Source organism: Podarcis gaigeae (assembly GCF_964106915.1).
Source record: "Podarcis gaigeae genome assembly, chromosome: 14".
NCBI classification, from domain to species: domain Eukaryota; kingdom Metazoa; phylum Chordata; class Lepidosauria; order Squamata; family Lacertidae; genus Podarcis; species Podarcis gaigeae.
The window spans coordinates 30133351-30150064 of record NC_139690.1 but is presented as its reverse complement, the minus strand read 5'-3'; the positions used below and the strand labels follow the sequence as shown (position 1 = coordinate 30150064).

Below are 16714 nucleotides of genomic sequence, written 5' to 3'. Positions count from 1 at the left end.
CCCTTCAGTCAACCTCTTCATGACCCTGGTCCACCATTCCTCACCCTCCACGCTCTCCTAGTGCAAAAGAGATGCTAACTAAACTTAAAACAGTCATTCACAGAAAACAAGCAAATAAATAAGGCTAACAGAGCATCATCTTCCACGTTTGGTGGGTGCAGAATGACAACAGTAGCCAGCCACTGCCATGGCAAACACGCACTGTGCTTTTCCCCTCAGGGGTACTCAAAGGTATGCAGTACCGACACCCATTTTTGTTGTTAAAAAGTGTGACACCTACTGTGACAACTTCATGGTGAGTACCGGCACCTATTTTTCTAGAAAAAACAGCACTGGGCACATTCCATTGCCTCTTAATGCATCCCTGGCCCCAAACAGGAGAGTCAGTGTTGGAATAACTCCCTCTATCCCGCCCCCTCCCACCTACAAGTGATGCTACTGTCATGAACAAGAAACAGATGCCCAAGGAAGAGCCTGCAGGAGTCCCAACTTTAAGCTTAGTATGTTGAGACGGCCGTCAACCTATTCCTGGAACGCAGGCATGTTCATTAGATTCCTGAAGGACTAACCTCGCCTGACGGCATGTGGACTGGGCCCCGCAGAGACTTGCGACTGTCCCACGGAGAGCTGGCTGTTGCCAGCGCTGGGCTGTGGGTAGGCCTGAGCAGCACTTCCATGCCCCCCATTCCTCGTGGGCGGAGGAGTCGTGGGGTCCTTTGGTTTTGAACTGCTGGGAAGGGAGAAAGGACTCTGATCAAAGGCTGCTCCTTCAGGGTCAGAGGCAGCATGTTTCTGGAAGACATGGGAGGCGGTCAGCACTCTTGAGCTTGGTCCTGCCGGAGGGTTTCCTACTACGGCATCTGGCTGGCCACTGTGAGAACAGGATGCTGGACTCAATGGGCTATGGGATCCAGCAGGCACTTCCTATGTTCTGCTATTGGGAGGCGTAAGTGGATTCTTTCTAAAGATCCCACTACCCAAGTGTAGTGAAGAGACCCAAGTAGCAGGCTGAGACCTGCCTTGGTGCATAAAATACTGTTCACCTGCTCGAGAGGGATGGTTGGGGTTAGGACTATAAGTGTGGCAGCCTTCTTTAAGTCTGATTGTGTCCTCTGCCTGCATTGGACTACAATGTGCATCAGCTCTAGGGCACCAAGTTGGGGAAAGGCTATACCAGGCATAGGCAAACTTGGCCCTCCAGATGTTTTGGGACTACAACTCCCATCATCCCTGAACACTGGTCCTGTTAGCTAATGAGGATGGGAGTTGTAGTCCCAAAACATCTGGAGGGCTGAGTTTGCCTATGCCTGGGCTACACTATAGGGTAGATAAGAAAGTTTAACTGACTTCTGAGTTGCTGGTCCTAACCTACCCCCCCCCCCAGCCACCCAAAAACCACACTTGTGTACTTTCCAACACAAACATGCATGGGGGGGTTGTTTGGGTAAGGGGCACACTGCTGTTAAGCACTGACAAGGGCAGGGTGAGGTTATTCCAGGGGGTTTATGCTTCACTCCAGGACTATTTGCACATCCAGGAACACACATGGACAAGCAACAAGGAGCATTAGGACAAACTCCTCTTGAAACAGTGTGTAGCTCATGTTGAGCTCCAGTTGACCACCCACGTCAAGTGGGAGAAGAAAGGGCTAAGGGAAAGAGAGGGAGTTGGGCTAGATGACTCAGGCTGAGGAGGCGGCTCATGGCACAGGCTACTTGGGCACCCACACAAAAGACCAGACCTGTGGAGATTTTAGCTATGGGCAGGAAGGAAGAAGCTGTTTGGCTCTCAAGGCTGGGTAGGAAAGAGAGAGAGGGTGGCTGCTTTCCACAGCTGGGGCCATATGGGTGCGCTGCAGGAGTCGACCTGCACTCTCCAACCCCTGATCAGCCAAAGGAGGGAGGATTTCCCTGCTCCCAGGGGCCAAGCCAGGCAAACATCAACCTGTGAGGGTCCTGCAAAAGTGGAGGCTAGCCTTGCCAGTTAAATCCTTTTGAATGAGGCAAATTACGGGGCACACCTTGACCAAGAAGGAAGAACATGTGAAATGGTCTCTTGCCAGGAGCTTTTTTCAATTCAAAAGGACTTTGCTACTGCCTTGATATAATTGATCAGCCTTCTCCAACATGAGAACTTTCAGTTGCTTTGAACTACTGCTCCCAGCATCCACTGGGGCTGATGGGAGTTATAGTCCAAAAAGGGCTGGGGAAGGATGAAACAGACAGAAGTCTCTGCGAAAGTCTTTCGGTCTGAAGTCTTTCCATCTTACCTGCCGTCCTCAGCGCCTTGGCTTTGGGACTGCTCTGCTGGGCCGGGAAGGGGGGCGGACGCAGCACCCAAGGGGGCGGGCTCAGCCCCAGGGCCCTGTGGGTGCTGCTCCGCTGTGGCCTGTGCCAGCGGGCCAGCCTCAGTGGGCGGAAGTGGTGGCTGGAAAGCTGGGGCTGTGTGCTTTCTACTTATAGTGCCACCTCTCCTGGGGTTCGCCTGGAAGTCCATAACCTTGACACCATAGCTACAGAGGAGAGAGAGAGAGACGGAAAACACACCATGCGGACTAGTAGCTACACAGAAAAACACCCAGAAAACAAACAAGGGCAGTTCAGCTATGAGGGCTGGACAAGAGACTAGTCCCTGCCGCTCGGCATGCAAAGAAGCAGCAGGGAAAAGCTCTCAAAACTTGTCTGCAGGACACTGTTAAGAGTTAAGAGGCATGCAACGCACCTTGGCACAATCAAGCAGGTAGGAAGGGCACAAGAACAATGAGCAAACATCAAGGCAAGTGGTCATGTGGTCATGTCCACAGGGTAACTATCTGGGTCACAAAAACAGAGGAGCATTTATCCATGCCAGAAGAAGAAGTACCACTTTCTCTCCTAGTGCCTCTTCTTACCAAAAGGATTCTGGCTGCAGTTTTGATCCGAAAGCCTGATGTGCTCAAGCTGCCGCCACCTCTGATTAAGCCAAGGACGCTGCATCTGTACCTCTATTCAGTATTAATTGCAGGGATGGGTGTGTTCTGCAATACCAGGTCAATTCAGAGAAAGGACGGCACAGAATCCAGCTTCCCGAGGAAACAGGAAGCCAGCAGAGCCAGGAATGAAGGTTTTGGAACAGCTCGGCAAACTGCATTATGAATTCTTAGAAGCCCCACTGTGAGGGGACAAACTGGGACTGACTATGATCCTCCATGGAAAGGAGGGTGTGCCTAGCAGAATTTTTCCCGCATTCCCACCAAATGCAGGAGGATGCCAAACCAGCCCAAATATGCCGATTCTGCTTCATCTGCAAAATCTAATCATACAGAGCCCCCCCAGCTTTAAAATGATTTTTGTTTTTGTTTTTTTTAAGGACAGAACACACAACCCTGATTAATTTGCACTAACAAAAGCATGAAAAATGGGAGACTTTTACCATAACTTAGCAATGGATAGATGGTGAATGACCGCTAGTCTAGCCACACTGCAGTAAGCCAAAGCATAACTCTTTTTTAAAAAAACAAAGCAAAACAAAACCTCTGCATTTTGAACTATGATGCTCTTCCATTCACAAGGCGAGGGAAGGCCTGTTAGGCTGGAATTTAGTGCCAACATGAATTGAGAAGGCAGTTGGATAGGCAGAGCCTGCCTAGCTTTAGTTCAACTTAAGGCAGCAACAAATTTCCAGGACAGGGGTGGGGAACCTCAGGCCCGAGGGCCAAAAGCAGCCCTGCAGATTTTTCTCCTTGGCCCCCAGACCTCTGCCCAGGCCACAGCCCTCACTGGCCCTGCATCACATCCTCCCTCCATGTTTTTGCCTGGCTAGAATGTGTCTGTAAACTATGATCATTTATTTATTTACTTACTGCATTTATATGCAGCTTAAGGTGGTGTACATGGTTCACCCCTCATGTAATCCTTGCAACAACCCTGTGAGGTAGATTAGGCTGAGAGGAAGTGACTGGCCCAAAGTCACCTAGTGAGCTTTGTGGCCGAGTGGAGATTTGAACCCTGGTCTCCCAGATCCTAACCATGCCACTTGCATTTATCTAGATAGAGGGGTGTGTGAGAATGTGTGCAGAAACTTGCCTTCTGTAGAAAATGAGAAATTGATAACTGCCCCGCCCACTTCCTCTTCTGGCCCCCTCCATCAGTGGCATGCGCTCTACACACACCCAAAAAAGAAGATAATGTGGTCTTTGGGCTGAAAGATGGGTTCCCCACCCCTGCCAGACAGCTGTAGGGAAAGGGGATGAGACTGATGGGATGAAACAAAAGCTGTGATGAGTTGTGCAGAGGGGAGAAGCAACAAAAGTGGGTTCTGGGAGTTCTAGCGCCGGGCAATGGATGCTGCTGCCCCACCAAATCAGAAGCCTCTGCCGTGAAGCCTTCCTCATACCATGTTACTGTAGGCACTGCGCAATCTGAGAGGAGAGAAATCCCATCTACTGTTGCTCCAATGACTCAGAAAGTAGGCAACAGTGACAGCTTCCCCCATCAACCTTCCATGGCTTGCATCATGCATGGAACACAGGGAGAAGGAAATGCTAGTATGTTACCTTTGGATCTTCCTCAGGCTGCAGCAACGAGGGGGAAAGGAACCACTAAGGGCTTGTTTGCAACGGCACCGCATTTGCCCCCAGCTGTACTATGGGGCTCCCAGGGGCCCTCTTGACATGACCAGCTGTCTCAGGAGAACAACGCCTTGACTCAGTTCAACTTTAGAAAGGTTTGCGCTACAGTGGGTGTCCAGACCTGAATGCATGTAGGCCCTTGGGGCCTCTTTCGGGGTGGTATCAAAATGGCAGGATGGCCTTCAAAAGGGGGGGGGAGACCCACTGGGACCCCTTCTTGTTGCATTAAGGAGTTTGTTAAGAGGCCCGCCTATCTGACTTTCAGGCTTTCAAACTATTAGTGGGTTTCTGCTAATGGGAGTCAATTAGCATCTGTGCTGCTACTGCATTAAATGGAAGTTTGCACTGTGTACTTTTCCCAGGTGCAAACTGGTTAAGTGAGGAGCAAAAAACATGGGAGATTTTTGTCAACTTGCACCAGTTTTCAGAGATCAGCTATCTATACACACAATAAACACGTTCTACGGCAAAGAAATGAAATGAGAAATGCCAAAAGGGACCAAGAAGTTCTGGGCTCTTTGGGGCTTCCTTTGCTGTGATTGCTGCTTTGCAGGGGGTTGGACTAGATGGCCCTCCCAACTCTACAATTCTATGATACTGTGACTCTTGACTTGCCTCTATTTCCTACCCAGCTACTCTTCTGCCTCAGGGAAAGGAGAGTTGGCGGAAGCAGCCCAAATTTCTAATGTATGGGGAAGAGAGGGAGGCTGGTTCAGGCGGATAAACCAGGTGAATGACCTAAGCTGACCTCTCCCCAACAGTGTTAAAGGAACAGGTTAAGCCCCTGGGGCGAGAAGGGGGTATGAAAGTCAGAGGGAGATGGGGGGCTGCCCTACCCTTCCTTCCTCAGCTGCTCCCCATCCATCACGGCCATGCTGATGGGTCTCTTCCGCTCCAAGGTACCCGAGTCGTAGTCATTCCCTGTGTGCAGGTGATTCGAATTCACTGCAGGCAGTGCTACAAAGGCTCCTGACACGTTGAAATCCACCTCTGGAGTACAAAAGAAAGTTTATTCTTTATCTGCCCTGGCCCATCTTCCAAGCAGTTCAGAAAGGCATCTTTTGCCAACTTTTCCCAGGACTTAATTTTAGTTCAAAGCAGATAAATATTATGTAAGCCTCAAAGAAACCCTACAGCTCATACATGCAAGTATTGAGAATTCATTCTGCACCTCTTGTCTCATTAAGAAGAGTTGAGACAAAGCGTATGTATACAATAGCTCATCATTCAGCAACAAACTATTTAGAACAGCATCTTAACCTCAGAAAATGGAGAAAATGGGCCATTTACCTTCAGGAAAAAACCAGTTGGCATGCTGGATTATCGGCTCCACGACTGCTACCACATGCACGGATGTTGCTGCTGCCATTTCTGCAAGGGAGCTGTTGAGGGACGCAGGAGCAAATCCACAGTGAGTAGCAAACTTGCCAGAGAAGACCACCTCCTCTGTGCTACCTCCAATAAAATCTGCCCCTTATCATCAGTTTCTTGCTGTAAGAAGCAACCCACCTCTTTCCCCCTCCAATACACATAATCAAATAAATGGAACAGAAATCAGTAGAAAGACTAGTGTGGATTTAACCTGCTGGGATTCATTAGCTGTGAACACCCCTCCCAACTCTGCTTTGGATCCAGACCTGCCTGCAGATGCTCAAGAACTGGCCTCCCCGCTACCCAAATAGATCCCCCAGCTGGGCTGGGTGACCTAATCGTGGTCTGTGAGTGTAAGGATGTAAGAACCTGCTGGATCAGGTCAATGGCCCTACCTAGTCCAGCATCCTGCTCTCACAGTGGCCGGCTTGGGTATCTCAAGAAGAACCCAAGACAAGTGCACTCTCCTGCCCTGCAGTTTCCAGGAGCTGGTATTCAGAGGCACTGCAGGTGGGACATATCCCTTGTGGCTTGTAGCCATCAATAGCCCTCTCCTCCATGAATATGCCTCATCTACTTTTAAAGCCATCTAGGTCAGTAGCCCTCACTGCCTCCTGCGTGAAAGAGTTCCCTAGCTTACCTCTACATTGTGTGAAGGACTTTCTTTTATCTGATAAAAAGCATGTAAACTATGTGAAAAGTAGTGGAAGTGTGAGGAGTGATTAACCTACTTATGGTAAATTGCTAATGGTTTTGTGCTTAAAAACAAAGCTGCACCAAGGTTTTATTTTTTTAAAGCCCTTGATCACTTACCCTTCATTCTTGGCCCACAGCAGGTTTGGGCCCAGCACGATGGCAATGTTGCTGGGTGTCATCTTGTTAACATCACTGTACTGAGCGAGCTTTGCAAGGAATTTGATTAAGTACCTGCCAGGAATGATTCAGGATTTAAAAGAGCTGGATGCGAAACAAGGCTCAATAAGCTGCAGGGACATCCCCTCCCTGATCCTAATAAATTCTCAGCTCATTCTCTCTTCTGGGAGAAAGAAAGCGGTGGTTAAAAGTCCCCTGTAGCATCTTGAATCCTGACAACTACTTGGGCAGGAGGACCCAATGAACAGCTGTGTCAAACAAGTTTCGGTGCCCACCCACAGCATTTTGGTGCCTGAGGCAGAAAACACAAACAGAAATCCACTCCACTGCCTAACACAGGACATCATCCATTGGAAACCACTGCCTAGCTCTTACCTCTTCATTTCACTGGGCTTGAGCAACAGAACCTCATGCTGGTTAGTGTTTGCATCTCAGAGTTAAAGCACCTGTTTTGCATGCAGGTCACAGGTTCAATCTCCAAAAAGGGCCAAGACAAGATTCCTGCCTGAAACTCTGGAGAGCTGACAATACTGAGACAGGTGGACCAAGGGTCTAACTCGATATGGCAGCTCCTAAGGTATCCTTCTATGCTCTTGTGTGCATCAAATCTGCCTGCATCCCACTCTGATGTCCTTAACGGCTCCAAAAATATATGGCCTGGCAGCCGTTTCACCCTTGTGATTATAGGAATCGGTTAATACTTTATAACCCCCTTTTCCTTATTAAAAACTCAAAAGCTGTACACCTTGCAAAAGGAAGCATCAACAATGAAGGTCCAGCAAAACAGTTCTCAGGGTTAAAACAAACAAATAACCACATTCTTCTTTCTAGCTGTCGTGCCGGTTTTCTTCAGCTTAAACACAAAAAGGTAGATCTTGGAGAATGGGAGACTGGAATACTCTTAAGACAACCACTCTTTTGCCTGGTGGGAAATGGTGTGACACATGGTAGAGGACAAAGCACACCCCACAACTGCTTGCTCCCTACCTGAAATTGGCCAGGTTGTGCTTTGGCAATTTCTGACAAATCCTCCACAGGTCCTGAAGTTTCTTGTCCTGGTCTTGTATGCTAGGGAAGGAAATGAGTTCTCTTGAGCCAAGGGCTCTGCAATAATGTGAGGTTCCATTCAAAGAAAAGGAAATGGCGAGAAAGAAATGGAGGAATGGCTCAAAGCAGGCTTCAGAGAGAAGGCCATAATCTGAAAGGAGCTTTTAAGAGCAAAAGCAGCACAAAGGGAGCATCGAGAGAAGATGCATGCTTCAGAAGGCTTCACGGGCCTCAGGAAGCCCACTTCTCCTCCTCGGCTTCCCACCCAAACCAGAAAAAGCCCATTTCATGCTCTCCTTACTTTGCAACTTGCGCCCACTCTTCGTACAGGGCGTAGGTCATTAATGGCTCTGGCAGCTCCCTCAGGTAAGACTTCAGGGCACCTGGAGCAACAACAAGGCAGGCATGAAGTGGCAGAACCGTGCATCTGGGAAGACTTGACCTCCCACCCCAGCCTGCGTCAGAACTATTGCTGAAGGTGGCACACCCAACAAAATCAAGGCACAATGGGGACCTTTTCATATAGCAGCACCAAGCAAGCACAGATTCTGCTGGAAACATCCCTGGGGAAAAACTGTTGTGAAATCTCCAATGGTGGCAGAAGATCTGGAGGAAGTGACATTTTAAGAAAAGCAGAGTTTTTACATGTGTTGGAAGCTGTCCAGAGTGGCTGGGGAAACCCAGCCAGATGGGTGTGGTAGAAATAATAAATAAACAACAACAACAACAACAACAACAACAACAACAACAACAACAACAACAACAAATAATCATAATCATAATAATAACTGTATGCAGTTGTGCTTACTTTCCATCTACATGTGCAATCAAAGACATTATGTCCATTGTTCATTGAAATGGACATAATCTATCAAAAAGGAATGATAATATTTGTTCACTTGTTCATAATCTACTCTGGCTTCAGGTACCGGGTCCGCTGGCAGACCAACTCTGCATCACAAAGATGTGTGCGAACATGACATGAAGGCTGGCAACATTAACCCTGCCTGGAGACAATCAGTCAGGTTGTGCATGCATAAGCAGTGACCAGAGAAGGAATGGCCACTGGGAGGAGCACAGAGAAAAGAAACACCATGGTAAGCCTGCATCAACACAACTGGACACTTTTCATCTGCCCCAGCTGCAACAAAACATGTCTCTTCCATATCAGCCTCTACAGCCACAGCAGGCACTGTTAACTTTCCAATGGTTTTACTTCACCCTCGAAGGCATACTTCCATTGTCTCCCAAGGCAGACAGATGCCAACTATTTTCACAATCAACTCCCTGTTCAAAAACCTGGGCATAACTGCTAGCCAATACATCCAATCTTCCTTGTTCAGATGAACTCTAAGTTAACACAATTTAAAATACTCAACAATAGCATCAAGGCCACTAGTATGCTAATATAAATATAACAAAGTGCAATATAGTACACATTTATAAATGCAATCACTAATCATAATATTGAATCGTTAATGCCATTTCAGATTAGTCTGAGTAAGTTAAAGCAGTTAATATGTAATCCATATATGTTTCTCATAAACCTAATAAATACCCAATCATAATAAAAATGTTTCCTGCCACCGCCATATCATAACTGAATTTACTCTTCAACCTTTGCCATTTCTTCAATGTCCTTAACAAAACACAGTTTCAATGTTGAGGCTGCTCCCTCCCTCCCCTCTGCATAACAACCCGAATTTTAGCAGCTGGAGAAAAGCACATTCCTAATTAATGATTATTTTCATGTTCAAGGGAAGGAGAGTTCAATGTCGTGGCAGTGTTCACTACCCAGGCCACACACTAGGTGGCACTGCAAGACACTGTCATAAGGCTCCCCTTCTGCCAGCAACCAGATCTGAAGGAGGGCAGCTGGCCAACTGCGTTTTTTAAAAATGAAGAAAGCGCACAGATTTAATGTCTTCACCTAGAAACAAAAGACAGGCTCAGATGGTGTAGGTAAAGGGGCTGGGTTTGCAGAAATACCTGGGGAGTTCTTAAAGAATATGAAGCCTGCTTTATCCCCAAGGGAGCCCCACAGAGCACACAGGCTGGCTGCCCCTCCCAGTAGCAGAGAAAGGTGGGGGAGGCCCTCCCCGGGCGCCAGCCTTGAGGGGGGGGGGTGACTTCACTGCGGGCAGTGCCCCCCCCCGGGATGCTCCCTGACGGAGCAGCTAGCTCTGCCTCTGGCCCTTCAATAATAATAATAATAATAATAATAATAATAATTTATTTATACCCCACCCATCTGGCTGGGTTTCCCCAGCCATTCTGGGCGGCTTCCAACAAAGATTAAAAATACATTAAAATGTCACACATTAAAAGCTTCCCTGAGCAGGGCTGCCTTCAGATGTCTTCTAAATGTCAGGTAGTTGTTTTTCTCTTTGACATCTGGTGGGAGGGTGTTCCACAGGGCGGGCGCCACTACCGAGAAGGCCCTCTGCCTGGTTCCCTGTAGCTTTGCTTCTTGCAATGAGGGAACCGCCAGAAGGCCCACGGAGCTGGACCTCAGTGTCCGGGCAGAACGATGGGGGTGGAGACATTCCTTCAGGTATACTGGGTCGAGGCCATCTGCACTTCCGATGTGCACCATACCTTGGCTGAACCAAACCAGCCAGCTGACTGCAGCTGACATTCTGAAGAGCGCCACAACAAGGCTCAACAATTTAGGCTGCCTTAGGCAACCATCTCTACTAGCACTGCCCAGTCTCCAACTCAGGGACATGCTGGGGGTCTTGCCTCTGAAATCCAAGCAAGTTTTGGAGGGGTGTGGCCTGGGGAGAGAGGGTGCGGCCAGCTCAAACCTGACTTCCCATCTGCCTTCACGCAACATTTGACAGGCATACTGGGCAGAGAACGGAAGGGGGATTCGACCACCTGCTTCTCTGCACCCCCCCCCCCCAAGCATCCAGGTTCAGCTACTGGCTTGGGTTAAAATGCAACAATGGAAGAAACTATCCAGCAGGGCAATGTCCAGAGGAGCACAAAATGGGTTCAGTGAGCTGCAAACATCACCCTTTCTCTTCCTAACTATCTATCTACACGCACACTTCCTTACATTGCATCCTGTGATGAATTTTAATTGTAACCTGCCTTGGGGGCCAAGCTTGCCTGAAAAACAGAATATAAAAATAACAGATATAATAAATATAAGATATAGTTTGAATGCCTTTGAAGCCCGCTGGAAAGTCAAAGAGGGGGTGCTACCTTCAACCAAGCCAAGACCTCCCCTTCATTTATTCGAGTGCATTCAGAGTTTAGTGTCAAGTCAAGGATAAGGAGGATGAGCCTGGGAGAAGAGGAGTTTGTTCCTGCAGAGTTCACTGTGACCAAGGACACAATTGTCACTGCCAACTGATAGTGTTGTATTTGCACGACAGGGCAAGCTGATGAAACAAACCTTATTTCTATCTGCATTGAGGCGACTGACTGGATGAAATGTAATCGTTCGTGTTAAATGTTAAATTCATAGAGCTGCAGGCACACAGACAAAGCTGTGGGCTCTGTGGAAGGGTGGGATTTACATTTATAAGCGTAAATAAAACAGAGAAATCCAAGGCAGCTGCCCCAGAACTAGAGTTATTGCTAGGGAGGCTGGCATTCTCCTCTGCTAACTGAAATCAGTGTCTGAATGGCACAAAATGGTTCATGTTGACCTTTTATTTAGAGTGGTGTTTTTTTTTAAAAAACCAACAAAACTCTCAAGGCAGCATTACAATCAATAAGACAAACTAATACAATAAAAATACCAGATGCAATATGAAAAGCAGCAGAGGTAGGACACAAACACAGGAGCAGGAAAAATCAATTCAACTACAATTTCGAAACAAAGATCCCTTGAGGGGCAGGACTTTCAAGTTATGCTTTCAATGTTACCGAGAGAGCTGCATTCCCCCTTCAAATGAGACATATTTCAGAGCTTTCTGCCTTTGACGATTTTCTTATTTATGTTTGCAGAACTGCAGAAGTGGCCTTAGCCAGGGCACCCAACACAAGAGCGTCCTGTGCTGCTCTCGGTTGCTGATAGCTGAGATGGGGAATATCTGTGGCCCTCCGGGTGTTGTTCGGACTACAGTGACCATCATCCTTGATTACTGGCCATGCTGACTGCTGGGAGCTGCAGTCCAATGCCCTCTGGAGGGCTTCAATTTTCCCAACCCTGACTTACAGCAACACTACAGCAGGGGATGGTTGATGGCAGTGCATCTCTCTTGCACAGAAGGCAGTGATAAGTCACCAACTTGGATGCCTTTAAAAAAGGATTGGACAAACCATGGGGGAGAAGTCTATCAATGGCTAATAGACATGATGGCTGTGCTCTGCCTCCATAGTTGGAAGCAGCAATGCTTCTGAATCCCACTTGCCAGAAGCCACAAGAGACAAGAGGGTTCTTGTGCTTGAATTCTGCTTGTGGGTTTCCCACTGCGGCATCTGGTTGGCTGCTGTGAAAACAGGATGCTGGACTAGATGGGCCTGATCCAGAAGGGTTCTTATTATGTTATGGTATTCATGCCTGCATTGCACCTCTCACAGCTGAGTGCCGGCCCTGCTGGTTTTGCCATGAATACCTATGAGCCCCACTCCCCAAAGAAATACTTGAATTTATGATGAAGCCTGAACCATGCCCCTGGAACATACAATTCCGTTCTCTTGGGAATGACCTACCTGCCACGGCATGAGGGTCAGAGTAGAACTCGTCCAGCTGCGAGGTGGAGCAGTCCAGAGCGGCTTTCAGCTTCTTTAGCTTGGAAGCTCCAGCCGCGATCCGGAACAAGCCCTGTGTCACGACGGAAAAGAGAAATCCTCTTAACGGGGGCAGTTTCTGCACCATGACAAAATGTCCTTAGCACCTGCTAAGGCTGCACCTTACACCAAGCAGCTCGCTCCGTCTCAAAGGTGTCAGCATTCAGTTCAATTAAATACGCATCACTTTGATTTGCCAGAACAAAGAGCTGGGTCCAAACCAACAAAATGAATTTCTACAGGGACAAATGTCAGGTTCTACCCTTAGGCATGAAAAATCAGATGCACAAATATAAGATGGAAGACACGTGGATTGCCATTAGTACCTGTGAAAAGGATCTAAGGGTCTTGGTGGACCACAAGCTTCACATGAGTCAACTGTGTGATTCAGCAGCAATAAAAGCTAATGCTATTCTAGGCAGCACCAACAGAAGTATAGTGTCCAGATCAAGGGATGTAATAGTATCACTCTATTCTGCCTTATTCAGACCACACTTGGAATACTGTGTCCAGTTCTGGCCCCCACAATTTAAGAAGGATGTTGACAAGCTGGAATGTGTGCAGAGGAGGGTGACCAAGATGATCAAAGGTCTGGAAACCAAGCCTTATGAGGAAGAGTTGAGGGATATATTTAGCTTGGAAAAGGTAGAGAGCGGCTGAAGCTGCCACTTGCCCAGACTGGTGCCCTCCAGAAGGCTTCGGACTGCAACTTCCAACATGATGGGAGTTGTAGTTCAAAGCACCTGGAGGGCACTGAGCAAAAGGGAGACAATGGGTACCCTACCTCCTCCTTCATGCCGGTTTCCAGCAACATCATCACACACGCCTCAATCGGGAGGGCAATTTCACGGCCGCTGCGCTTGAGATGCTCTTCCAGGGGAGTCCCAAAAGCTGGCTTCTCACTCCACTTGTCTAGCAAAAGAGGCACAAATAACAGTCAGCAACACTACTGCAAAGCAGTAAAAGGAGGGAATCTGGAGTAGCAGTGAGCAATGATATGAGCAGCTTCGAACCGTTCACTTGGCAAAGCCCTTTAAATTTTCTTCTGGGAGAGTAGCAAGGATGTCAAGCCTGTGCAAAGTCATTGTTAAAAGAAAAGAAAAGAAAGAACCCTCCCGACAGCCAATGCCCTCAAATATTGCCCATCTCTGTACAACCGGCTGATGCAGTTCTAGATGCTAGGGCTCACAATTCAAGCAATCATATTCGCCAAAGACTTGGCTACTGATTCCTGTGCAAAAAAGCCAGGCTTTTCCTGAAGGCCAAATTCACATGGCCTCTTTGGCGAGTGTCATTCATGCTTCGAGATGCTCAGTGCAAGCTCAGAACTGCAAGCTGTTAGCAAAATGAAACCACCACCCACCAGTCTGTGGGGATTTGCAACTGATTGCTTGCTATGAAACTAGGCTTTCCTGTGGGTCTTTGAGAACATATTCCCTTCTGTGTCCCAGAATCCAATTACCATGGGCCACACTGCTTGGGTCACAAACTGTACCTATGAAATGGTAAGTTCACCGCATTGGTGGGATGTGTAGTGGATGAACGTACTAATGTATACATTGATAGGTAAGCTTATATGTGAACTGGTGTAAAAAAAAAATGTGGGAAAGGACATTGTCAGGAGAATCTGCTTACTTAGGCTGTACTAAGAATGTGTCAAGAAGGTTTTGAAGGAAAAATGCAGCCTTCAGCCAAATTGAAAGAAAATAAACGCAGAATTCTTCCTGCTAATTCAGGTCTGCTTTCCTTTGAGAATGTGACTTAATTTTGGCACATGTGTAATGCAAAGGCAAGGGAATGCCTCTATATAAGACTGTGTAACTTTTAGTCCTGTGGGCACCACACCTTTATGGGTTCCCCAGCAGCCGCTGTTGTTCTGACCAAATAAAAGCTGTCTTAAACACTGAAGCAGTTATTGAAGAAAACCCACTGCAGATCAAAGTATTTTCTCCTCTCAGAGGGACCAAGTTTTCCATTGTGCCTCTGCACACGTATTCTCCTCAGCCACCCTATTTTGGTTTTTCTATATGGTGTCCACAATTTGAGGTCTTCCTATAGAGTGAAGCTAGAGCAGACTAGCTTGCCACAGGCACAGAAGCAGGTTGACCTGGTGCAGAAAGGCTCATGTCAGCCGTATTTTTGCCAGCTGCTTACCTGCCCTGTTCCAAAGGCCAGCAAGATTTGAACACTCAGCCTGTGTCAAGAGCAAATCGGTACACACCTAAACAGGGGTGTGAACTGGCTCTAAGAGGAAGGCACAGTATGACGTCACCTGGCTGGCTTTAGACAGGATTTGCTCACAGGATATAAAGGTGCAGAACCTGCCCCTTTAGGCAAACATGAAACCACAATGTTGACAGATTAAATGTTTGGAAGGCTGTTCAATCTGCTCTCCAAGACAGCAGAGGCTGCTATCATTATAGCGACCCAAATTTACCTTTGTCAACATTGCAATACGGAGGAAATAGGTTTTTTGGTTTTTGTTTTTTTTAATGGCTCTTGCATATCGTTTTGCACGAGCCAGCTTCTTTTCTCCCCAATCTGCCAAGGAAAACACTTTTAAACTATTATTTGCTCTTCTAGTTGAAAGGTGGAAGAGTTAAGAGCATCAGCAGACTGTTAGTTATGCAGGAAGTGCTAGCAATGAGATGTCTGAGGTCACTCCAAGGCTCTTGATGCTTCTGCCACATTGCCGTGGCACAAGGCACCAGGGTACACAGAACCACCAGCACCCAACTGGGCACTTCCCAAGCCCCTTTCCTGGGCAGAAGATGAAGTGCATCAACATGGAGAGGAGCAGAGCACAAGCTATCTTCTGGCTCATCGCCAAATGACATGCAGCAACATTTGGATAGGACTGCAAGGGCCGGCCAAAACAGAATGGCTGACATATTCCTCTCCTGCTCAAATGTAAATTGCCACCATACTTCTTCAGAGAGACCAGGAAGACTCCAGTGCAATTCTGTGTATCAGATGGTTGATGGGTTTGCAAAGAGCCACTTAAAGACCACAGGCCCAATCAGGCCCACTGAGCCTCTACTTCTCCCTCTCTCTCTTGCTATTAAGTCTACACTTTGCTCTGATGATGTGAGGAGCTGTAAGTATCCCCAGCCTAGATTATTCTGTACTTTGGTGTCAGGCTGCACATGCACACATATGCATTATGATGAGTAGACACAGCAGCCAGGACTGCTGCACTGCGTTATCTGAGGCACAGGACATGCAGGTGCCCTGGGCAGATCTCTTCACTGCTGCATGGCTGGGATGCTTGCCATACCGTGGTGTCTCCCATGGGGCAAGGGGTAGGACATGGTGCCAACAAGCACCTTCAAAACCTGGAACAGCCATGGTTCCTTACTAGCCTCCCATAATGAGCTTACAGAATTTACTGCCACAAAAGACAGTGGTGGCCAATAAATAAGATTTAGATAAATTTGGGGGACGCAACATCTATCAACGGTCATTTAGCCATCGTAGAAGACCCTATTATTTTAGAGTGCTGGTTTTAGTTTGCAGAACTCTTTACACGTGGTTCTGAATGAATAGCAGCTAGAAAAATGACTTAAGGCTTTTAAAACAGCAGGACAACTAAGTGTTGCAGTGTGGAGCAGACTCCTGTTCACCGTTCCAGCAAGCCAGCCAGCCGGTTCACAGCCCTACTCCAGGATACTCCATTTCATTCTTCTTCCCACAAGTGGTTCATCAGCTTTCATTTAACACTGAGCACCGCCCCAATCCCCCACTGCCTTAAGGGTGATTTTCTGAGCCCGGTCTTGGCTGGGGTATTAATAATAGTAATAATAATTAATAATTAATAATAGTAATAATAAAATAATAATAATAAATATTTTTACACTTCTTCAAACTTTGGAATTGTTTCTGCTGGTATCTTACCGATAACCTCTCTTGCACTTGGATGGTACTGTGATGGCTACGCGAGAACTGTCATTTGCCCCTGTACTATAGAAATGGAGGGAGTGGGAAATTATCGCCATATAGAACCTCCATGTACTCAGGCAGGCTACTTCTGAATTGTAGGCACTGAGGCCACCACCTCAGTGCCCTACT

General features: G+C 47.4%; 1 protein-coding gene across 8 annotated transcripts in view; it reads right to left on the bottom strand.

Moving 5' to 3' along the window:
* Nucleotides 1-16714, bottom strand: part of ARHGAP17 (Rho GTPase activating protein 17) — a 61397-nt gene that overhangs the window by 6721 nt on the left and 37962 nt on the right. For 2 of the 8 annotated variants that reach the window (XM_083712055.1, XM_083712053.1), the window contains exons 10-18: nucleotides 13431-13558; nucleotides 12569-12680; nucleotides 8202-8283; nucleotides 7841-7921; nucleotides 6794-6907; nucleotides 5900-5991; nucleotides 5446-5599; nucleotides 2270-2512; nucleotides 570-730 (exon numbers count right to left, since the gene is read on the bottom strand). In XM_083712055.1, the coding sequence (XP_083568181.1) occupies nucleotides 570-730; nucleotides 2270-2512; nucleotides 5446-5599; nucleotides 5900-5991; nucleotides 6794-6907; nucleotides 7841-7921; nucleotides 8202-8283; nucleotides 12569-12680; nucleotides 13431-13558 (1167 nt within the window). The remainder of the gene's footprint in view (nucleotides 1-569; nucleotides 731-2269; nucleotides 2513-5445; nucleotides 5600-5899; nucleotides 5992-6793; nucleotides 6908-7840; nucleotides 7922-8201; nucleotides 8284-12568; nucleotides 12681-13430; nucleotides 13559-16714) is intronic. The other 6 variants (XM_083712056.1, XM_083712054.1, XM_083712059.1 and 3 more) reach the window with 3 other exon arrangements.